The following is a 26,024-nucleotide window of genomic DNA, read 5'->3' as shown; positions in this document are numbered from 1 at the left end:
CATCAAACACTTATTTGGATCATCCCACAGGTGAACAGGCCAATTGGGAACAGGTGGGTGCCATGATTGGGTATAAAAGCAGCTTCCACAAAATGCACAGTTCTTCGCAAACAAGGATGTGGCAGACGCACCACTCTGTCAACAAATGCCTGAGCAAATCGTTCAACAGTTTAAGAACAACGTTTCTCATTAAGCTATTGCAAGGAATTTAGGGATTTCACCATCTACGGTCCGTAATATCATCAAAAGGTTCAGAGAATCTGGAGAAATCACTGCACGTAAGCGATGATATTATGAACCTTTGATCCCTCAGGCGGTACTATATCAAAAACCAACATCATTGTATAAAGGATATCACCACATGGGCTCAGGAACACTTCAGAAAACCACTCTCAATAACTACAGTTGGTCGCTACATCTGTAAGTGCAAGTTAAAACTCTACTATACAAAGCGAAAGCCATTTATCAACAACACCCAAACTCATCTAAGATGGTCTGATGCAAAGTGGAAAAGGGTTTTGTGGTCTGATAAGTCCACATTTCAAATAGTTTTTGGAAACTGTGGATGTCGTGTCCTCCGGACCAAAGAGGAAAAAAAAACCCATCCGGACTGTTATAGGCACTTAGTTGAAAAGCCAGCATGTGTGATGGTATGGGGTTGTCTTAGTTCCCATGGGTAACTTACACATCTGTGAAGGCACCATTAATGCTGAAAGGTACATACAGGTTTTGGAGCAACATATGTTGTCATCCAAGCAAAGTCTTTTTTCAGCGAGACAATGCCAAGCCACATTCTGCATGTGTTACAACAGCGTGGCTTCATAGTAAAAGAGTGTGGGTACTAGACTGGCCTGCCTGTACTCCAGACCTGTCTCCCATTGAAAATGTGTGGCGCAATATGAAACGTAAAATGCGACAACGGAGATCCCGGACTGTTGAACAACTTAAGCTGTACATCAAGCAAGAATGGGAAAGAATTCCACCTGAAAAGCTTCAAAAATTGGTCTCCTCTGTTCACAAATATTTACAGAGTGTTGTTAAAGGGGAACATTATCACAATTTCAAAAGGGTTAAAAACAATAAAAATCAGTTCCCAGTGGCTTGTTGTATTTTTGGAAGTTTTTTTCAAAATTTTACCGGTCCCCGAATATCCCTTAAAAAAGCTTTAAAGTGCGTTTTTTTCGCTCTCTCCGAAGACACTGGCCATTTCCCTGTGACGTCACACAGTGTTGCCAATGTAAACAAATAATGGGAATACCACAGCAAGATATAGCGACATTAGCTCGGATTCAGACTCGGATTTCAGCGGCTTAAGCGATTCAACAGATTACGCATGTATTGAAACGGATGGTTGGAGTATGAAAGTATTGAAGAAGAAACTGAAGCTATTGAGCGAATAGCTATTGACGCTATTCATAGCCATAGCATGGCCGAATAGCTGCGTTAGCATCGCCGGTAAAATGTGCGGACCAAACGATCAGGACTTTCTCATCTTGTGACACTGGAGCAACTTAAATCCTTCGATTGGTGTTTGTTTCGCATTAAATGTGGGTGGAAGGAAACGTAATATAGTTGCAAATACATCTGCAGGTTATCCATACATCTCTGTGCCATGTCTGCTTTAGCACCGCCGGTAAATAGCTTGTTAGCATCGATTAGCATAGCATGTTAGCATCGATTAGCTGGCAGTCACGCCGCAACCAAATATGTCTGATTAGCACATAAGTCAACAACATCAACAAAACTCACCTTTTTGATTTCGTTGACTTTATCGTTGCAAATGCATCTGCAGGTTATCCATACATCTCTGTGCCATGTCTGTCATCGCCGGTAAAATGTGGAGACACTCTGGCACATTCAATGGGGGTCTGGCGGAAGACACTTTTGCATCTTCGTGCAACTTGAATCCCTCCCTGTTAGTGTTGTTACACCCTCCGACAACACACCGACGAGGCATGATGTCTCCAAAGTTGCAAAAAATAGTCGAAAAAACGGAAAATAACAGAGCTGAGACCCGGTGTTTGTAATGTGTTTGTAGTGGCATAAAACACTGAAAGTGATTGTTCCTATAACCCCTTTGTTTCAAATGTTTGTTCCACTTGGGGCGCGGGCATCTTGTCTGACTCACACCTTTTACACAGCCTTCCTTGTCACCTATTCTTCCTTTTCCCGCTTTCCCTCCACTAATTCAAGCTGATCCAGCAGCGATATTGAAGATTGTTTTATTTACAATAATTAAGGAACAGAATACTCGGGAAACAAAATAAATGGTAGCTTTATAAAGCCGAGGTCTACAGACAGGTGAGGTCAACAGACAGGTGCGGTCTACAGATGGTATGCTGGTGCCCGACTGCCAATCACGCGCCCAGCGCGCTCCTGCCCCTTATAGGCCTGCGTGGGAACTTTTCACCACCTGCAAAGGGTGCACACTGACATAAACGCATGAATCACTCAAAAACAATAAAATAAACATAAATTCAAGTATGGCCCTCTATTTGGCTCCTACAGTGTTGAACATGAAAATGGCGGCTGTGTTACCTCGGTGACGTCACGTTCTGACGTCATCGCCACAGAGCGATAAACAGAAAGGTGTTTAATTCGCCAAAATTCACCCATTTAGAGTTCGGAAATAGGTTAAAAAATATATGGTCTTTTTTCTGCACCATCAAGGTATATATTGATGCTTGCATAGGTCTGCTGATAATGTTCCCCTTTTAAAGGAAAGGATATGTAACACAGTGGTGAAAATGCCCCTGTGCCAACTTTTTTGCAATGTCTTGCTGCCATTAAATTCTAAGTTAATGATTATCTGCAACAAAAAAAAAAGAAATTTTTCAGTTCTAACATTAAATATCTTGTCTTTGCAGTCTATTCAATTGACTCTAAGTTGAAAAGGATTTGCAAATCATTGCATTCTGTTTTTATTCACCATGTACGCAACGTGTCCACTGCACTGGTTTTGTACTTAAATGAATGGTTTTATGATATGTAACGTTGAATTTACACTCCTGTTTACATGATTCCACAGGTCTTTTGATGTTTGCCATCACTCACATCCTCTACTCCTCTGCCTTTGGGATGAAGCCCGTCAATGTGCGTGCAGGCCTGGTGATCACGGGCGTGTCCAGCGCCAGCTACATGCTTCTCTACCCTTACCTGTCAGGCCCTTTCACCTACCTGGTGGCCGTCTACATTGGTCTGATCGGCTTCATGGGCTGGAGGGCCATCGCAGGCCTGCAGCTGGCCAACGACTTGTGGACCTGGACCAAGCTGTCGGCCTGCCTGGGGGCCGTGCTCTTCATGGTGTCCGACCTCACTATAGCCGTTAACAAGTTCTGCTTCCCTGTTCCCCACTCGCGTGCCATCATCATGGCGACTTATTACGCCGCCCAGATGCTCATAGCCCTGTCGGCTGTGGAATGCCAGGATGCGGAGGTTGCCAGGAAGAGGATATGAGGACCCCCTGACCAAGTCCCAAGCCTCAGCCCTCATCTCCATTGTTACCATAGCAACCGGAGCACCATGGCCATGTTTGATAGCCCCACTCTTTTTGCGACAGTGTTATCTTCAACCTCTCCCAGCAACAGTCCCATCTATCTTTGGATCCTCAAACGCCGAGTGACCACGGGCGTTAGCACGGTAACGTTAACCTTCTCCCCAAAGTAGTAGGCCTCATCGTTTTATTGCTTTTAGGGGGAGCATGTCACTGGGAACTTTTTATGAAACGTGTGAGAGAGAGCAGAAGAATGTGTGGATTTATGTGTTCGATTCACGTACCTCACTTTTGATGCGTCGCCTGCAGACGCAAGACACTTAACTTGGTCCATTCAATTCAATATTTGTGATGTTCTGTCATTTTTTATTGTTTTCCGGCAATGTTCAAAGTGGAACGAACCGGCCAACACCCAAGAAGAGTAGCAATCGTGGTATAGCTTTTGCCGTCTCAAAAAAGGGATTTTATTACAGGCTTTCCAACGTTCAGGAATACCCTGCTCGACCGTCTCCCCCTGTAACAAGGTGCTATTTTTAAAGTTAGGAGCTGTCGTATTAGCTTTAGTTCCTTCCATCCCAATTACAAACAACCATTTGCTTGGTCTGCTAATGAAGATAGAAAGAGGAATAAAGCCAGAAAGTGGGGAAAACGGACTAGATCAGCCAGTGTCCACTGAAGCTTTTGTGACTGAGCATTTATTTCATCTGCAGGAGAGTGGGTTGTTTGTGGAAGGTAGGCTTTTACGAGTTTGCTCAGTCCATGTTATAGCGGAAGGTTCTTTTTACTCCTCTCTGAGAGAAATACTTTAGGAATTCAAACAGGTAGCACTTTCCACCCATTGTCTAGGCCAGCCTTGGACATGTACATAGTAATCATTGTAAATGCTGAAGAAATATCAGGATTGTTCACTATGAGAGAAAGTCCATGGTGTTCTTTAAACTGATCAGGCAGTCCACGCTGTCATTATGTGAATGTTGACTGAAAAGAAGGTATATTGTTGATCAATTGTTCTGTATGTGTGTTTGTATTTTAGGGGGTTTGGATGGCATCGGCTCAGTTGTGGCAACTGGCTTTTTTCTACTGCTTTGGCAATGGTTTTGTTTTGATTGCTGTTGTTTTGTTAGTTAACAGGCATGGTCGAGATCGGGACTAAAGAGCAGATGTAAACATCAAAACCGATAGTAGTCTACAAACTGACAGACCAATTTTGTTAGCAGTTTGTTTTGAATCTGTCCCATCCTTCATCGTTCATCCCTGGATACCACTCTCAGAATGGAGAGTCTTATCTAATATACACAAATATTATCTTCAGATGTCTTTTATATGCATATGTGCACACATGTGTTGCTGACTCCATGCACACTCTGCAACCAGCTGTAGGCCATAAATGCTGTGACCCATCACAGATGGAGTCATCGTTGCAGTACACTACTGGATATTATGGATTCTCTCAATGCTCTTAAATATGGATCTGTGCTGGTGACCTCCTTCAGTGTTTTATACAATCCTCTAAGCATGTATGGCTGACATTGACTCTTTTAAGGTTAGAATAATTGGAAGAAAAAAAAACTAATAGGAATAAGCAGTTGCCATCGTAAAACCTTCTTTCACTTAACAGGCTATTTTTAAGTTACGTAACGCTACTTTAGTACCTTGGCTTATGAGTTTATTTGGTTTTGTGACAGAGTTCGTAACTCAAAATACGCATATCTCAAACCATGGTTCTTTATGAAAAAAACAGCACAATTTTGGCTTTTGAAAAGAAAACTAACTTTTAGATAAGAAATATTGTATGAAAACAATGCATTTGAATGTACTACAAACAACTGTAGTTTTATGAAGTTATGTAATAATAATGTACAGCATTTTTTACCTTGGAGAGCAGACTTCTAGGGTATCTCCTTCAAGCTGATTTTTCTGTCCAACACACTGTAAGCAGCTTCTCCACATTTGCGTCGATTAATGTCCTCTGTTTAAAAAAAATTACCGGCGGTATCGACTTATTCTGCTTCGGTTTCGTGCACATTAGCAGTGCTATGCTCGTACTGCTTTGCCAAATCGGCTCATATCTTTCTTTAATCCATTGAATATCATCCCCTTTGCACCCACTTTTTTGTTCCCGTGTTTGAACAAACAAAGTCTCGGTCTTCCAATAGCTTTTAGCTAATAATTCGCAACGGCAACTAACGGTGGGGAGACTATTGCACGCAACTTAAAGCATAACAATTAGCCGATAGACAGTTCCTATCCCCCTCAAACTTGTGAGCTGGGGAACTGCTAACCAGAGGTACAACTTTATCAGTAAAAGTCAGTGAATGTAAAGCAGCGTAGCTGGTGTATAAATTCTCAATTGGGTGAGAGTCAAGTTGAGCAGTGCTAACCAATGAGCTTAATGCCATTGGTTGTCAACTCATTGTCCAGCGTAGCTCTACTTTACATGTTGTCACACAGTCAGACTAGCTGGCATCCGTTACATGAACTTTTCCACTGATAATGTTGAGATGTGAAAACAATGCAACAAATAATATCTGCTGTCAAAATCTGATTAAACATTTTTTTAGTTTTGGTTATCCGCGATTAATTAAAACTTTAGATGAATCAACTTTAAAAGAGACTTCCATTATTTGACAAAACTGCAATTGAATGTTATTGTCAGAATGTCATACATCATGAACTTTTATAGAAATGTATGATGTCCATCCATCCATCCATCATCTTCCGCTTATCCGAGGTCGGGTCGCGGGGGCAACAGCCTAAGCAGGGAAACCCAGACTTCCCTCTCCCCAGCCACTTCGTCTAGCTCTTCCCGGGGGATCCCGAGGCGTTCCCAGGCCAGCCGGGAGACATAGTCTTCCCAACGTGTCCTGGGTCTTCCCCGTGGCCTCCTACCGGTTGGACGTGCCCTAAACACCTCCCTAGGGAGGCGTTCGGGTGGCATCCTGACCAGATGCCCGAACCACCTCATCTGGCTCCTCTCCATGTGGAGGAGCAGCGGCTTTACTTTGAGTTCCTCACGGATGGCAGAGCTTCTCACCCTATCTCTAAGGGAGAGACCCGCCACACGGCGGAGGAAACTCATTTGGGCCGCTTGTACCCGTGATCTTATCCTTTCGGTCATGACCCTAAGCTCATGACCATAGGTGAGGATGGGAACATAGATCGACCGGTAAATTGAGAGCTTTGCCTTCCGGCTCAGCTCCTTCTTCACCACAACGGACCGGTACAACGTCCGCATTACTGAAGACGCCGCACCGATCCGCCTGTCGATCTCACGATCCACTCTTCCCTCACTCGTGAACAAGACTCCCAGGTACTTGAACTCCTCCACTTGGGGCAGGGTCTCCTCCCCAACCCGGAGATGGCACTCCACCCTTTTCCGGGTGAGAACCATGGACTCGGACTTGGAGGTGCTGATTCTCTTCCCGGTCGCTTCACACTCGGCTGCGAACCGATCCAGCGAGAGCTGAAGATCCCGGCCAGATGAAGCCATCAGGACCACATCATCTGCAAAAAGCAGAGACCTAATCCTGCGGTCACCAAACCGGAACCCCTCAATGCCTTGACCACGCCTAAAAATTTTGTCCATAAAAGTTCTGAACAGAATGGGTGACAAAGGACAGCCTTGGCGGAGTCCAACCCTCACAGGAAATGTGTCCGACTTACTGCCAGCAATGCGGACCAAGCTCTGACACTGATCATACAGGGAGTGGACTATGTTCTGACACTGATCATACAGGGAGTGGACTATGTTCTGACACTGATCATACAGGGAGTGGACCGCCACAATCAGACAGTCCCATACCCCATACTCTCTGAGCACTCCCCACAGGACTTCCCGAGGGACACGGTCCAATGCCTTCTCCAAGTCCACAAAGCACATGTAGACTGGTTGGGCAAACTCCCATGCACCCTCAAGAACCCTGCCCAGAGTCTAGAGCTGGTCCACAGTTCCACCACCAGGACCAAAACCACACTGTTCCTCCTGAATCCGAGGTTGGACTATCCTGCGTAGTCTCCTCTCCAGTACACCTGAATAAACCTTACCGGGAAGGCTGAGGAGTGTGATCCCACCATAGTTGGAACACACCCTCCGGTCCCCCTTCTTAAAGAGAGGAACCAGCACCCCGGTCTGCCAATCCAGAGGTACCGCCCCCGATGTCCACGCGATGCTGCAAAGTCTGCAAATGTATGATGTACCCATCTCAATTTTTATATACATTTTATTTTGTATATATTTTGGCCGCACAAGTCCATCTGCCACAATTAAACATCAAATATTTACATAGGCGCTTGTGTTCATTCACATATTCAACAAAAGACAGTGACTGAAACAGAGCCTACGAGAGTGTGGTCTTTCGGGGCCCATTAGTATTGGTGAATTACTGTTCCGGGTGGGGGCCGTTTCCTTTTTCATTGTCCGAGTCGATCGTCTTTGGCTTTGGGGCTGTGTCTTGTGCATTTTGTTGTTTCTTCTCCAAGATGAGGGTGATTCCATAATTAGCTGAACGGCTGACTGAATGATTATGTGAATGCATTAAAAGTCAACAATAACAATACAACTTCATTGGTCTGATGCAACGGGGCTAAAGTATTTTGCAGCATGTGAAGTGAGGCTTGTGACTCGGAAAAAATACATAAATGAGCAGCAGCATCGCATAAAGCGAAGGGTTCATAGCATGGGCGAAAATGTGGCAGCTTGGAGTTGGGAAATCACTTTAAGGGCAAATTAAAATGGGACTTCTATAACTCTCACACAGTGTGAAAGAAGATAACTACCGCAAAATCATAAATGACATAATCACTTTAACTGAGTCCAGTGACGGGAAAAACTGGAGTCTTGTTGCATCTAACGAGTATTTTTTTTGTTTTTTCTTTTCTTTTTTTTTACTTTTAAAGGCTGCGGAAAAGGCCAGAGAAGAAGCAAAACGGATTCAATTTGAGGTCTCTTTCGGCTGTGATGAAGTGAGGTCAGCATTGCAAGTTTCCCTAAATTACAATTAGTCTCCATGCTTCATTAGTGGTAACAATAACTCCAACTAGGGCTGGGCGATATGGCCTTTTTTTAATATCTTGATATTTCTAGGCCATATCGCAAAACACGATATATATCTCCATATTTTGCCTTAGCCTTGAATGAACACTTGATGCATATAATGACAGCAGTATGATGATTCTATGTGTCTACATTCAAACAAATACTGCATTCATATATGCTACTTTTAAACTTTCATGCAGAGAGGGAAATCACAACTAAAAGTGTATTTATGAAACAGTTATTAAGCAGTGGCACAAACATTCATGTCATTTCCAAAACAGAAAGTGCAAGATTGTCAGAGACATTTTAAAACAAGCTATGAGTGCACTTTTGTGCATGATGTCACTAAGATGACATATCAAAACAACACTAAATTAAAGTGCACTTTTTATACAGAACACCACTACAATAGTTTAAAACCAATAAAGTGCACTTTTGTGCATGATGTCACACAAGATGTTTCAATAAGTGTCAAATAAAAATGAGCTGCATAAAAGGAAATCAAATAGTGTTCGTCCTTCGCTATGTGGTAGGTTCCTGCGGACGTTATCTCCTTTTGTTGTTGATTAGTTTTTTCATACGGTGTTGATCTGGAAATGTTTGCCTCGGCATTTTGATGGTGTGGGCGTGTGGCAGCGAATGGAGATGTTGACATGCGGAGTAAGCACTCTTCATTCTCGAGCAGGTGACTTTTCAAATGATGCTACATATTAGCAGTTATGCTACTTTTGGTAGCAACGTTGTGCCCCACACTTGACAAATTAAAGTTGTCTATCAGACATCTTCCCTCTTGAAGCCGAACCACCGCCAGACGATGGACCCCGTGCGTTTTTTCTTGGGAATTAATTCTTCCTTCATTCGCACCTTCTGTCTCTCGTATTACCACTCACACGGCTTCGCTAGCATCACAGCTACCTCTCTGCTTCGCGAGGGCTGATACTTATGTGATGTATGAGGTGACAGTATGTGACGTATGTAAGAAGGTGCGCTTACTGTCTGTGAAAAGGAGACACAAGAAGGAGTGGGAGGAGCCTGTAGTGTAATGCCCGCAGCTAAAAGCAACTGCGTGAGAACGTATACGCGAATATCCCGATATAGTCATTTTCTATATCGCACAGAGACAAACCCGCGATGTATCGCGTATATCGATATATCGCCCAGCCCTAGCTCCACTAATTACACATAAAATCTCCGTAATTGCAAATCAATTTGTGTGTTATATGTCTTTTATGTTGCACAATTGCGCCAGATAAAATTCCTAGTTTGTGAACCCGTTCTCAAACAATGGCAATAAAAACTTTTCTGATTCTGATTCTGATAAACACAAGTGAGCATTGCCTACAATGCGACATATTTGGTTATCTCTACAGTGAAATTATATGCTGGAGTATGCAAAACAAACTGCAATGGAAAAAGAAAAGGACTCATTAATACACAAATGTTTCCCTGCTGTCTGCAGGCACATCTTTGACTACATTTACACTGCAGGCCAAAGTGGACCAAATATGTTTTGTTCAAAATCTGATGTTTTTCCAGCTGACTGCTTCGTTTACAAGTAGAATGTGATTTTTTTTTTTTATCAGATTCAGTGTCCAGTGTAAGTCTCCCGTCCAAAGGCAAAACCTAGTAACTCAATTCTTGCTGATTTTGAGAAAACAAAGGAAAAGCAATCTATCTCGATGCTGTCTTACAAAGATCTACAAAGTCATCCAACGTATAGATGTTTTCTTCAGCTTTCATTTTCTTGCCGATTGAGCCATGGATTGAATCTGCTCTCATGAACGTGTGTGGCCTTTCTCCAGATATTTGATCACAATCTCGGGTGGGCCCCATCCTGCGTTTGCACATTGGACAAGAGCCGTGTACAGCGTCCAGTTCTTAATTTGACCTCCACAGTTATCTGCCCAAAAGAGTATGCAAGGGGAAGAATCAAGAAGAATACATTTAATGAAGGTGCTTGCAACGTCCTGGGCCAATCTTACAAATATCCCCTCCTGCCATAATATCACATAATCAGGTTGACCCTCGGCCCCCATTCCTGCAAATGTCTCATTAAAGACAATAAGACGACTGACAAAGAAGCTCCGATTGGTCCCTTGAGATACTAGGTTTTTCTGTTGTATCTACGCGGTTATGTGGTAGTTACTAGGTCCTGCCATGCGCGTAACAGCTTACTTACGGAACAAATGACAATATCGCATACACTAATGTAAAGCATATCACCTAGGAACTCCAAAATTATTATCAGCTCAGTTTTCACCAAAATTGAGTTACTGGGTTTTGCCTTTGGACGGGAGACCTGGAGCTATAACGATAGTTTTTCACTTGGCTGACAACAATTGTGGTAGAAATGAGTAAAGGTGCCATTTCTGCCCGAAGCACGCTCGTTTGTATGTGTTGCGTTTGTCACTCTGACCCGTCAGCGTGACCACTTGTGGTTCCAATCTGTCCATCCAGCATCACAGCTCAGACACTCACTCGCCATTTTCCTCGTCCATGCTCGTTTTGTCATGAGCCTCGGGCCCAGGAAGCACGATAGAAAACGCAAGACGGAGTCAAGCAGTCTTACTCATCTGCACCATGTAGGCATTTTTATGTAAGCAGCCCCTTTTTGGTTGCCAAATAAAGGCATAAGGAGCGTCAGAGAAGATGAAGTCTTTCTCCGGTTATTTTTGTTGGACAACCCACACACTCCAGAAAGTTCCCACTACTATGCATGCTGAAGTCAGAAGGCTGGAAGTTGTCGTTCCCATCATACTGCTGTACAGCACGAGTAACCAAAGCTAACATTTAGTGTCATTTTCCCACGTATGTTTGTCCTACTGTTGACTGCTGATGTTGCTGGAATAAGATGAGGGGGGGGGGAAATATGACACAGGAGAAGGCACTCTCTGCTTCAGCCTCCCAACAGATGGCAGACGGGTCGGTCACTTTACTTCAGCCTGTCAACAGTCCTGTTGTTGTTGTGAGCTTTGTGCCAGCAGACAAAGGGAGACCTGAAAGAGGTGCGGGGGGGCATTTGGGTCTGTCCAGGCTGGCCAGTAATGATCCAGAACCAGTAGCTGGTGTAGTTTAGAAGTACAGGTATTTTCATGCACCTTCTTGTCACTCTTCTCGTTTTTAAAGTGTCCGTTAAAACACTTTGTTCAGAGTACGGATCAACCGGGCTTCTCTATCATTTGAAAGTTGAGACATTAGCAATCTTGTATTTGAAGACTTTTAAAGTGTACAATAGAGCTGCAACCATTAATCGAGTAAAAGGGTCATATTATGCAAAAACTATTTTTCTTACATTTTTGCGCCTGTTTTAGTGCATTTTGGGATCCCTATAACTCCTCCAAATTTAATTCCAAACCACGGAGGCTCGACAGACATAGGCTTAGGTTCCATGATATGTTTCTATTATTATTATTATTGATGCACACATCCATCCATCCATTTTTTACCGCTTATTCCCTTTGGGGTTGCGTGGGGCACTAGTGCCTATCTCAGCTACAATCGGGCGGAAGGCGGTGTCCACCCTGGACAAGCCGCCACCTCATCGCAGGGCCAACACAGAGGAAGGCGGGGTACACCCTGGACAAGTCGCCACCTCATCGCAGGGCCAACACAGATAGACAGACAACATTCACACACTAGGGCCCATTTAGTGTTGCCAATCAACCTATCCCCAGGTGCATGTCTTTGGAGGTGGGAGGGGCCTATCCCCAGGTGCATGTCTTTGGAAGTGGGAGGAAGCCGGAGTACCCGGAGGGAACCCACAGATTCACGGGGAGAACATGCAAACTCCACACAGAAAGATCCCGAGCCCGGGATTGAACCCTGACTACTCAGGACCTTCGTATTGTGAGGCAGACGCACTAACCCCTCTGCCACCGTAAAGCCTAATGCACACATAATCAGTGAAATTTTTATGTATTTTTTGTGCATTTAATAAATATAAATAATCAATTACATTTTATTTATATAGCCTTTAATGACAAGTGTCTCAAAGGGCTGCAAAACGACATCCTCGGCTCAGATCCCACATCAGGGTAAAGAAAAAACCCAACCCAATGGAGGTTATAAAGTGACTCAATTAATCAAAGAAAGTCATTGATATATTAGTTATATACTAAATGAATCAATAGCTGCAGCCCTACGGTACAATTAAAGCAGTGGTTCTGAACCTTGTTGGAGGTACCGAACCCCATTAGTTTTATATGTGCATTCACCAAACCATTCTTAGTGAAAAATGAAATGTTTATTTTTTCAAATTCAAGACAAAGTTCTATGCTTTTGGGAACACTTTAGTATGGGGAACATATTCTAAGTAACAAAGATTTGATTTATAGGTTTGTGGACACTAAGGGAATATATTCTAAGTAACAAAGGCTTAATTTAGAGATATTTGGTTAGGGTTAGGGTTCGAGGATTAGGGTTATAATGAGGCCATGCCAAATAAGGCATTAATAAGTACTTCATAATGACTAGTTAAGAGCCAATATGTTAGTAATTTGCATGTTAATGAGCAACTAATTAATGGTGAATATGTTCCCCATACTAAAGTGTTACCATGTTTTTTTTACTGGTGCACAAAATGAAGCGTGCATGAACCTCACCTTGTTCAAAGAACAAAACCAACACCGTGCATAAACTCACAACAAATTACACACCTGCAAATCAGTGTTACTTCTGCTTTTGTAGTATCCGTAATATGCCGATAGGGAGAAGTTTTTATTTACACGACGAGTCGAGTGTGTTTTGACCTCCTCTGAACCCCTGAGGCTGACTCACCGAACCCCTAGGGGTTGATGGAACCCAGGTTAAGAACCACTGAATTAAAGCAAATTGTTCATTGAAGACCCAACTTTTGCTTCAAATGTTGTTTCTAATGTGATGTTTGAGTATTTGTGACCTGGAAATGTCTGAAGAAAGACTGCAAGATGTTGTGTTAAGACGGGTGTTGTCAACGTGTGAGGCAGATCCTCACCTGGGAGACGTCAGGGGGGGTGTTATGTCTTATATGAATCATTATTATTATTACATTATCTGATGGGACACACTGTAAGGTTTTAGACTATGCTCAAAGTTATTTTAGAATCTTTGGCAACATGTTGAATTTTCACTATTAAAAAACAATGTCAATTGAAGTGAATTATATTTATATAGCGCTTTTTCTCTAGTGAATCAAACAGCATTTACATTGACAAACCCATTATCTACATTTAAGCTACGCTTCCAGCAGTGTGGGAGCAAGGTGGGTCACAACAACAGTGACTGGGATGGCGGAAGCTGCATTTCAACCAAGTAAACCTCAAGTTTCTGGCCGTCCATTCTAGCATTTGAGCCACGTTTCACACCCACAGAAGATTGTTTTTTGTTTAAATTGCGGACACAACTTCTTACAGTCTTTTGCCACTTTCTTGTGTACTAAAACTCAGTCACCACAACAATTACCCACAATGTGCTGACACAAATGAATCCTATCACTCTTTCAAATGGTGATCCGAATATACAATGTGCTGCTATGATGATGGAACTAATTGTTGTAGTATTCAGATGAAAAGTTACAAATATTTGAACTAACAATGATTGTTGAAGCACAACAAAGCAATGCATTTTTTATTTTATTGCATTTATTTTCCTAGAGGTCTTTCAGAGCTGTCAGTGTTGAGTTTTTTGTTTTGTTTTGCAAATAAGCAGCATTTCACTCTTGGAAACATTGTTTTCCACATGTATCTTTTAATTGTATTTAATGAAACAAAGTGTTTACCTATATTTCCATGCCCTATAGTTTCCTTTATTGTCCTTGATTTTCATTTTGTGATTTTCTTTCTTTCAAATTTGTATAGACGAACATGTTTCGTTGTTGTAGTGAAAACTGCTATGAATGTGAATGTCTAGTAAATAAACGCAATCACAATGCAACTTCAACAATCAACGTGTTTCCTTCTGTCTGAGGCAAAGTCCCGCTATAAGAATGTCTGCGAATATTAGAAATGCGCGGTTTGCGGTCTCATCCACGGAGTCCGCGGATGAGATTGCGGGTCGGGCGGGTGACATGACGAAAAAATAGATTTTAAATAGATTCGGGCGGGTGGCGGTTGAACCATTTGTAAATATATGATATACATGGTTCAGAGATTGCTAACTTTTACTGTTCAAAAAGCCATTTTGGACCCGTGTCACAAAGCGAAGAAGACATTGGTTGACCGTTGTGTCCTGAGTAAGACACTTCACCCTTGCTCCTGATGGGTGCTGGTTGGCGCCTTGCATAGCAGCTCCCTCCATCAGTGTGTGAATGTGTGTGTGAATGTGGAAGTAGTGTCAAAGCGCTTTGAGTACCTTGAAGGTAGAAAAGCGCTATACAAGTACAACCCATTTATCATTTATTTATTTAACAATCTCAAGTATGTCTGCCGGCAGTCACCCAGTTAATAAGTATTAGGGCGTGCTATGAAGCCTTTGCCTTTGACGCCTTCTACAACATGGACAATTTACCTGCAAGTTCAGCAACATGTTGTGTGTGGCTTCCACACACACACACACACGACTGCAAAGCATACTGGGTGACACAGAGTACACTAATGGTTGTGATATAAACCATTTTAACACTCTTACTAATATGCGCCACGCTGTGAAGCCACACCAAACAAGAATGACAAACACATTTCGGGAGAACATCCTCACAGTAACACAACATAAACGCAACACAACAAACACCCAGAATCCTTTGCATCCATGACATTTCCTGACTAAATTATACACCCCACTAGCATCAACTCCCCCCCCCCCTCCCCCTCTCCCCCCTCCGTGCGTCGGTAAGGTGGGCGGGGTTGGGGGCACGGGGGTGTAAAGTATATCATGGATGTCATGGATGCAAAGGATTCTGGTTATTTGTTATGTTGCGTTTATGTTGTGTTACTGTGAGGATTTTCTCCCAAAATGTGTTTGTCATTGTTTGGTGTGGCTTCACAGTATGGCGCATATTATTAAGAGTGTTAAAATTGTTTATATCACAACCATTAGTGTACTCTGTGTCACCCAGTATGCCCATCAATCTTGTACGTGTGTTTGCGTAAGCTGCATACAGCATGTTGCTGGACTGGCAAATGGTTCGTACATGTTGTCGAAGGTGTCAAAGGCAATGGCTTCACAGCACGCACTTATTCCCGTTATCTGAATGAGCACCATCGGATATTTACGAGAACATTAGTGGCTCCCATTGCCTTCTTCACTTTGTGACACGGGTCAAACTAACTCTTTTAGTGGTAAAGGTTGCCGACTCCGTATATATAACAACGGGCAGGTGGCGGGCGTTTGCGGTTCTGATAAAATGTTGGTTTGGGTGGATGGCGGCTGGATGACGACTTTAGTGATGCGGTTGCGGATGATATAATTGCATATCCGCGCATGTCTAGCGGATATTCATCGCCATTTTGGAGTGTCAGCTTCCTGATTTATGAATTCAATACAGTACTTACAATCATATTGAATAGATCGGTGTTCCTCAAGGATCCATCACTGGTCCCTTACTCTTTTCACTCTATATTAATGTTAAAGGCCTACTGAAAGCCACTACTAGCCACCACGCAGTCTAATAGTTTATATATCAATGATGAAATATTAACATTGCAACACATGACAATACGGCCGCTTTAGTTTACTAAATTGCAATTTTAAATTTCCCACGGAGTTTCTTGTTGAAAACGTTGCGGAATGATGACGCATGCACGTGATGTCACGGACTCTCAGGAAATATTAGCGCAGCACTATTTGCGGCTAAAAGTGGTCTCTTTTCATCGCATAATTACACAGTATTCTGGACATCTGTGTTGCTGAATATCTTGCAATTTGTTCAATTAATAATGGAGAAGTCAAAGTAGAAAGATGGAGGTGGGAAGCTTTAGCCTTTAGCCACACAAACACACGGTGATTCCTTGTTTAAAATTCCCGGAGGTGAAGCTTTACTATGGATCAGAGCGGTCAAGCGAACATGGATCCCGACCACTTGTCAACCGGCAGGTTTCCGTGAGAAAAATGTGTTAAAAAGTCGCTTCTTACCGGAGATCTGTGGAGTTTGCGCCGTCCTTGTATCTGCCATCGACTTCCCTCAGACACTGGCCTCAACACACCCGTGGACACACCCCTCTGACTATCAGGTACTATTTAATCTCACTAAAACACTAGCAACACCCCTAGAAAGAAAAGGGATTTCCCAGAATTATCCTAGTAAATGTGTCTAAAACATCTGAATCCTTCCCAATGCAATCGCCTTTTTTTTTAAAAACTTTATCTATTTTTATTTTTCTAGTCCTTTGCTATCAATATCATCATCCACGAATCTTTCATCCATGCTCAAATTAATGGGGAAATTGTCGTTTTCTCGCTCCGAATAGCTCTTGCTGCTGGAGGCTCCCATTATAAACAATGTGAGGACGTGAGGAGCCCTCACACTTGTGACGTCATCGTCTGCGACTTCAGGTAAAGGTGAGGCTTTTTTATTAGCACCAAAAGTTGCTCACTTTATCGTGGATGTTCTCTACTAAATCCTTTCAGCAAAAATATGGCAATATGGTGAAATGATGAAGTATGACACATAGAATGGACCTGCTATCCCCGTTTGAATAAGAACATCTCATTTCAGTAGACCTTTAAGAGTTTAATGTACAGAATGTGTGCGATGATGCTGTCATCTTTATTCATGCTAATGATACTAAGGACATTTCTTTGAAGCTTACAAGTGCACAATATAAAATTAATTTAGCTAAATAACACGTCTGTTGATAAAGGTGTCATATGTAACAATGTGGCCAGAAATGGTAGTGCAATCACGGTCAAAATTCTGTAGTCCCCTCCGTCTCGCCCTGACTGAGGTTGCCAGATACGCAGCTGAATCCAGCTCCATCGACTAGGATACTCCAAGCAACTTCAAATTTCCACTGCCTCTTACTAGGAGTTGAGGTGCTTGGACCATAATAGCTGAATGGGCAAGCGTTTTGTCAATAACAAGTCTCTAACCAACACATTTTACACAGAAATGAGGCTATTTTCAGGAAAAAGTACTTCATGCTTGCGTACAATATCACAACAAATGGTTATTGTCAGTACTATCGGGAATAAAACGAACCACAAGCAACACTAGCAATGGTTATACTGGTGGAACTAAAGAGGAGACATTTTACCAAGGTTTGCCTACAGGCATGAGGAATTCTTTTATCATGTGATTTGGCTGTCTTCGTACCTTTCACGTTGCCATGACGACAGCCGTGCTAATGTTGGAACCCATTTCCTCAGCGTATCAGCAAATTGACAACTAAATAGGCACCGGCACTACTCATATCCACATAGCTTTCATTTGTTAAAAATATATTTTGCCCTTTCATTTCGAATAGACATCAACATACAGGCTAAGGGACTTATAATTCCCCCGTTAGCATGTATGTCCATGTGTCATTGACTGGGCAAGAAGGCTAGGAATTTGTTGCATGAACATACTAGCTTTGTTAGACAATATCATAAAATGTATTTGAAAATATAGTTTGCATACGAAATGTCCATTTCCATTTATTACAACCCTTGTTTCCATATGAGTTGGGAAATTGTGTTAGATGTAAATATAAACAGAATACAATGATTTGCAAATCCTTTTCAAGCCATATTCAGTTGAATATGCTACAAAGACAACATATTTGATGTTCTAACTCATAACTTTATATATATTTTTTTGCAAATAATAATTAACTTAGAATTTCAAGGCTGCAACACGTGCCAAAGTAGTTGGGAAAGGGCATGTTCATCACTGTGTTACATCACCTTTTCTTTTAACGACACTCAATAAATGTTTGGGAACTGAGGAAACAAATTGTTGAAGCTGTCCTATTTTACGCTTCATAATGCACCACACATTTTCGATGGGAGACAGGTCTGGACTGCAGACGGGCCAGGAAAGTACCCGCACTCTTTTTTTTACGAAGCCACACTTTTGTAACACTTGGCATTGTCTTGCTGAAATGAGCAGGGGCGTCCATGAAAAAGACGCCCCTTTGATGGCAGCATATGTTGTTTCAAAAGCTGTATGTACCTTTCAGCATTAATGGTGCCTTCACAGATGTGTAAGTTACCCATGCCTTGGGCACTAATACACCCCCATACCATCACACATGCTGACTACAACACACTAATACACCCCCATACCATCACACATGCTGACTACAACACACTAATACACCCCCATACCATCACACATGCTGACTACAACACACTAATACACCCCCATACCATCACACATGCTGACTACAACACACTAATACACCCCCATACCATCACACATGCTGACTACAACACACTAATACACCCCCATACCATCACACATGCTGACTACAACACACTAATACACCCCCATACCATCACACATGCTGACTACAACACACTAATACACCCCCATACCATCACACATGCTGACTACAACACACTAATACACCCCCATACCATCACACATGCTGACTACAACACACTAATACACCCCCATACCATCACACATGCTGACTACAACACACTAATACACCCCCATACCATCACACATGCTGACTACAACACACTAATACACCCCCATACCATCACACATGCTGACTACAACACACTAATACACCCCCATACCATCACACATGCTGACTACAACACACTAATACACCCCCATACCATCACACATGCTGACTACAACACACTAATACACCCCCATACCATCACACATGCTGACTACAACACACTAATACACCCCCATACCATCACACATGCTGACTACAACACACTAATACACCCCCATACCATCACACATGCTGACTACAACACACTAATACACCCCCATACCATCACACATGCTGACTACAACACACTAATACACCCCCATACCATCACACATGCTGACTACAACACACTAATACACCCCCATACCATCACACATGCTGACTACAACACACTAATACACCCCCATACCATCACACATGCTGACTACAACACACTAATACACCCCCATACCATCACACATGCTGACTACAACACACTAATACACCCCCATACCATCACACATGCTGACTACAACACACTAATACACCCCCATACCATCACACATGCTGACTACAACACACTAATACACCCCCATACCATCACACATGCTGGCTTTTGAACTTTGCGCCAATAACAATCCAAATGGTTATTTTCCTCTTTGTTCTGGAGGACACCACATCCTCTGTTTCCAAATATAATTTGAAATGTGGACTCATCAGACCACAGAACACTTTTCCACTTTGCATCAGTCCATCTTAGGTGAGCTCGGGCCCAGCCGAGCCGGCGGCGTTTCAGGCAGGATATTGTTGATAAATGGCTTTCACTTTGCATAGTAGAGTTTTAACTTGCACTTACAGATGTAGCGACCAACTGTAGTTACTGACAGTGGTTTTTTGAAGTGTTCCTGAGCCCATGTGGTGATATCCTTTACACACTGATGTCGGTTTTTGATATAATACCGCCTGAGGGATAAAAAGTCTGTAATATCATCGCTTACGTGCAGTGATTTCTCCAGATTCTCTGAACTTTTTGATAATCTTACGGACCGTAGATGGTAAAATCCCTAAATTCCTTGCAATAGCTCGTTGAGAAATGTTGTTCTAAAACTGTTCGACAATTTTCTTACAAAGTGGTGACCCTCACCCCATCCTTGTTTGTGAATTACTTAGCATTTCATTGAAGCTGCTTTTATAGCCAATCATGGCACCCACCTGTTCCCAATTAGCCTGCACACCTGTGAGATGTTCCAAATAAGTGTTTGATGAGCATTCCTCTACTTTAGCAGTATTTATTGTCACCTTTCCCAACTTCTTTGTCACGTGTTGCTGGCATCAAATTCTAAAGTTAATGATTATTTGCCCAAAAAAAATGTTTATGAGTTTGAACATCAAATATGTTGTCTTTGTAGCATATTCAACTGAATATGGGTTGAAAAGGATTTGCAAATCATTGTATTCTGTTTATATTTACATCTAACACAATTTCCCAACTCATATGGAAACAGGGTTTGTACAAGTAAGAAGAAAACGTAAATGCCTTACTTACCTATCAAGGAGGAAATTGGCAAGTTTGGCGTTAGATGAAGAAATCTTCCCCACCTTCAATCGTCTCCATCTTTAAAAGGCATCCCTGATACAAATCCTCGTTTTGTTCATGGCTTTGTCATGAATAAGTAGAAAATCGCAACGACGCCTTTTAGATTTAATAAGGTCTGACATGTTTAGTAACTTTACCAGTGGCAGTAGCTCGACGAAGATGGCAGTGCGTAACTGGCCACCTGGATGTAACGCACTCACAAACTTCCTAATTGGTCAAATGGTGGAGGGTGGGACATTGAAATGAAAACAATAACAAGATTTCGGGGCTGTAAATCTAATTTTGAAATGAGCATATCGCGGCTGAACTATTGTTATTAGTTATAGAGGTATTTAAAAAAACACGATTTATTAATGCCTTTTGACAGATCAGGGCCATTTAATGATGACCTGACAGTACAGTTTTCCAAATGGCTCCTTTAAATGCAACAACAATAAAATAATATTCATGATGTTCAGCAAGCAACGAGTAGATATTAAAAGGTCCAATGTGTTTTTGGGCGGGTTGGAACTTGAACTAGTCACTCATTTTAAATACCAAAGGGTTATTCTGGACCCTTCTTTGTACTTTGAGAAACACCTTAAAAAGAAGGGAACACAAAATCTGGCCCTTTGCAATAGATATACTCGCTGTATCGTCTTCCAATCAGGGAGAGCGCCACACTTGTCTTCTTATTGAAGGTCAAATGAAAAGCATTATTACAAGCAAATTGAACATGCAAACATTTTTAACCTTTTTCACAACTGTTGCTATATAATTGTCTGTTTATTGTATTTTGCTGTTTTGTCAATCCGTTTTTATGTTGATTGACCAGCCTTAATATAATCTGGCACATTTACACAACATTTGATGTGTTATTGTGTTTATCACTGTGCATTGTCCCTTTTAAATACCATCCATCCATCCATCATCTTCCGCTTATCCGAAGTCGGGTCGCGGGGGCAGCGGCCTAAGCAGGGAAACCCAGACTTCCCTCTCCCCAGCCACTTCGTCTAGCTCTTCCCGGGGGATCCCGAGGCGTTCCCAGGCCAGCCGGGAGACATAGTCTTCCCAACGTGTCCTGGGTCTTCCCCGTGGCCTCCTACCGGTTGGACGTGCCCTAAACACCTCCCTAGGGAGGCGTTCGGGTGGCATCCTGACCAGATGCCCGAACCACCTCATCTGGCTCCTCTCCATGTGGAGGAGCAGCGGCTTTACTTTGAGTTCCTCCTGGATGGCAGAGCTTCTCACCCTATCTCTAAGGGAGAGACCCGCCACCCGGCCCAGGAGACTCATTTGGGCCGCTTGTACCCGTGATCTTATCCTTTCGGTCATGACCCAAAGCTCATGACCATAGGTGAGGATGGGAACGTAGATCGACCGGTAAATTGAGAGCTTTGCCTTCCGGCTCAGCTCCTTCTTCACCACAACGGATCGGTACAACGTCCGCATTACTGAAGACGCCGCACCGATCCGCCTGTCGATCTCACGATCCACTCTTCCCTCACTCGTGAACAAGACTCCTAGGTATTTGAACTCCTCCACTTGGGGCAGGGTCTCCTCCCCAACCCGGAGATGGCATTCCACACTTTTCCGGGCGAGAACCATGGACTCGGACCTGGAGGTGCTGATTCTCATTCCGGTCGCTTCACACTCGGCTGCGAACCGATCCAGTGAGAGCTGAAGATCCCGGTCAGATGAAGCCATCAGGACCACATCATCTGCAAAAAGCAGAGACCTAATCCTGCGGTCACCAAACCGGAACCCCTCAACGCCTTGACTGCGCCTAGAAATTCTGTCCATAAAAGTTCTGAACAGAATGGGTGACAAAGGACAGCCTTGGCGGAGTCCAACCCTCACTGGAAACGTGTCCGACTTACTGCCAGCAATGTGGACCAAGCTCTGACACTGATCATACAGGGAGTGGACTATGTTCTGACACTGATCATACAGGGAGTGGACTATGTTCTGACACTGATCATACAGGGAGTGGACCGCCACAATAAGACAGTCCCATACCCCATACTCTCTGAGCACTCCCCACAGGACTTCCCGAGGGACACGGTCCAATGCCTTCTCCAAGTCCACAAAGCACATGTAGACTGGTTGGGCAAACTCCCATGCACCCTCAAGAACCCTGCCCAGAGTCTAGAGCTGGTCCACAGTTCCACCACCAGGACCAAAACCACACTGTTCCTCCTGAATCCGAGGTTGGACTATCCGGCGTAGTCTCCTCTCCAGTACACCTGAATAAACCTTACCGGGAAGGCTGAGGAGTGTGATCCCACGATAGTTGGAACACACCCCCCGGTCCCCCTTCTTAAAGAGAGGAACCACCACCCCGGTCTGCCAATCCAGAGGTACCGCCCCCGATGTCCACGCGATGCTGCAAAGTCTTGTCAACCAAGACAGCCCCACAGCATCCAGAGCCTTAAGGAACTCCGGGTGGATCTCGTCCACCCCTGGGGCCTTGCCGCCGAGGAGCTTTTTAACTACCTCAGCGACCTCAGCCCCAGAAATAGGAGAGTCCACCACAGATTCCGCAGGCACCGCTTCCTCATAGGAAGACGGTGCCTGCGGAATATTTAAATCCATGAACACACAAACAACACACAACTCCAGTTTAGTGACTGCATGCTGTTTGGCTGCGGATGGAAAACTTCCAGAAAGCCACCCGGACTTCTCCCCATGAAGCTTTCTTCCTCTTTTTCCGCTTCCATTCGTCTGGTTTCTCCGGGCCCTGCCAGTTATCTCCAAATGTGCTTCATTCACTCAATGCCAAGCTTGTACCGTCAAAGAGCTCTGTTCTTCTTACGAAACGTCAATGTACGATCCAATCTCAGAACTCGGTCAGAAAACCGACACTTATTCTGAAAGGTCACAGAAAAAGGATTGAAAATGTGTAAAAATAGCATAAACTAAGTTAAATTACTGTATATTGTAAGCAGCTCTCGTAAACTTAATTCATAAATGTAAGACAGATCCAATACTGATACTACCCTTGGGAGTGATTGTATAGATATTTGGATTGATCCAGTCGCCCTTAATACACAGAGCTTGTGTTACGAGCCATAAGTAGCTTCCACATGACCGAAATGTCTCCTTATGTATTTTTTTTGCTCCTGAAAATGATTCTAGCAGTCATTTCCCATAATATCAATTCGTTTTTGAGTAATCGGTAGATAACTAACTACTTAGAACGCCCCCTTTCCTTCACCAGAATCTTAATGCCGCCCCTCTTGGTGTCATCGACAGAACTGGAGCCCGTATAGACGGTGTGGATAAAGGCATGTAAAACTATTATTTGGATCACTTCATTTGCATGTTTTTGACGCTCTGGTTTTGATTGATTTATTGATTGATTGATTGATTGATTGATACTTGTATTAGTAGATTGCACAGTACAGTACATATTATTAGTAGATTGCACAGTACAGTACATATTATTAGTAGATTGCACAGTACAGTACATATTATTAGTAGATTGCACAGTACAGTACATATTATTAGTAGATTGCACAGTACAGTACATATTATTAGTAGATTGTACAGTACAGTACATATTATTAGTAGATGTCACAGTACAGTACATATTATTAGTAGATGTCACAGTACAGTACATATTATTAGTAGATTGCACAGTACAGTACATATTATTAGTAGATAGCACAGTACAGTACATATTATTAGTAGATTGCACAGTACAGTACATATTATTAGTAGATTGCACAGTACAGTACATATTCCGTACAATTGACCACTAAATGCTAACACCCCAATAAGTTTTTCAACTTGTTTAAGTCGGGGTCCACCTTCATCAATTCATGGTCCATGATTTCTTCAAAGCTCATATGGTTAACATCATTAGCAAATGACCAATTCCGGACTTTCCATCTCCTTTTCCTTAGACCCCATAGCCTAAGTTTCCTCATGCTCTTTTAGCGTTTCCTCAAGCATCAGTAGAAGAGGACTAAAAAAACTGAAGAGCATCTTCTTTTTCTGTCATTTCTAAGTTACTTTTCTTTCTCAGTTTCCCCGCAGGTTCTGACTCTGTCTTTTTTCCCATGGAGGGCGCTTCTAATTTTTGGGATAGCATTTTCTTGAGACCAAAACTGTTCTTTGATATCCAAGTCATTAAGATGAGCGCTGCCAATTGTGCTCCTCTTGCTTGGTTCGTCCCATTTTGTGCGAGTCCATTTGACTGGCGAGGTTCCTTCTTTCATCATATTCCCATCATTTGGAAATGTATGCAGGCGGAACCTTCTTTAGTTGACTTGCTACAACCTGCAACATTGCATCTCCCAGACATATTTGATAACTTCTTCGAATGTTACATCAAAACCACATGATAGGGGATAAAGATAAAGATGATACCAAAACTTATGCGACACTATTAAATGACCGCCAGTCTTCTGTGGGTGACGCCAGCTGGCAGATACAGACATGCCCACATTTTGGAGCTAAAAGTGGACGTTCCTAATTGTGCCAAAACCTGTTAGAAAACATCTACAAACCCCGTTTCCATATGAGTTGGGAAATTGTGTTAGATGTAAATATAAACAGAATGCAATGATTTGCAAATCCTTTTCAAGCCATATTCAGTTGAATATGCTACAAAGACAACATATTTCATGTTCAAACTCATAAACTTTTTTTTCTTTGGCAAATAATCATTAACTTTAGAATTTGATGCCAGCAACACGTGACAAAGAAGTGGGGAAAGGTGGAAATAAATACTGATAAAGTTGAGGAATGCTCATCAAACACTTATTTGGAACATCCCACAGGTGTGCAGGCTAATTGGGAACAGGTGGGTGCCATGATTGGCTATAAAAGCAGCTTCCATGAAATGCTAAGTAATTCACAAACAAGGATGAGGTGAGGGTCACCAATTTGTAAGCAAATTGTCGAACAGTTTTAGAACAACATTTCTCAACGAGCTATTGCAAGGAATTTAGGGATTTTACCATCTAAGGTCCGTAAAATCATCAAAAGGTTCAGAGAATCTGGAGAAATTACTGCACCAAAGCGATGATATTACGGACCTTTGAGCCCTCAGGTGGTACTGCATCAAATACCGACATCAGTGTGTAAAGGATATCACCACATGGCTCAGGAACACTTTATAAAACCACTGTCAGTAACTACAGTTGGTCGCTACATCTGTAAGTGCAAGTTGAAACTCTGCTATGCAAAGCAAAAACCATTTATCAACAAGACCCAGGAACTCTGCTGGTTTAGCTGGGCCCAAGCTCATCTGAGATGGACTGATGCAAAGTGGAAAAGTGTGATGTGGTCTGACGAGTCCACATTTCAAATTATATTTGGAAACTGTGGATGTGGTGTCCTCCGGAACAAAGAGGAAAACAACCA

At 42.8% G+C, this 26,024-nt stretch overlaps 1 protein-coding gene across 1 annotated transcript in view; it reads left to right on the top strand.

The window, feature by feature from the left end:
- Positions 1–14,447, top strand: part of LOC133563493 (lysoplasmalogenase TMEM86A-like) — a 54,602-nt gene extending 40,155 nt beyond the window's left edge. The window contains exon 3 of the mRNA XM_061917652.1: positions 3,029–14,447. Within this exon, the coding sequence (XP_061773636.1) occupies positions 3,029–3,456 (428 nt within the window). The 3' untranslated portion in view covers positions 3,457–14,447. The remainder of the gene's footprint in view (positions 1–3,028) is intronic.
- Positions 14,448–26,024: the final 11,577 nt, after the last annotated feature.

Source organism: Nerophis ophidion, linkage group LG12, assembly GCF_033978795.1.
Source record: "Nerophis ophidion isolate RoL-2023_Sa linkage group LG12, RoL_Noph_v1.0, whole genome shotgun sequence".
In the NCBI taxonomy this organism is placed as follows: Eukaryota; Metazoa; Chordata; class Actinopteri; order Syngnathiformes; family Syngnathidae; genus Nerophis; species Nerophis ophidion.
The sequence above is the reverse complement of the archived record's forward strand: the minus strand, read 5'-3'. Positions and strand labels throughout refer to the sequence as shown.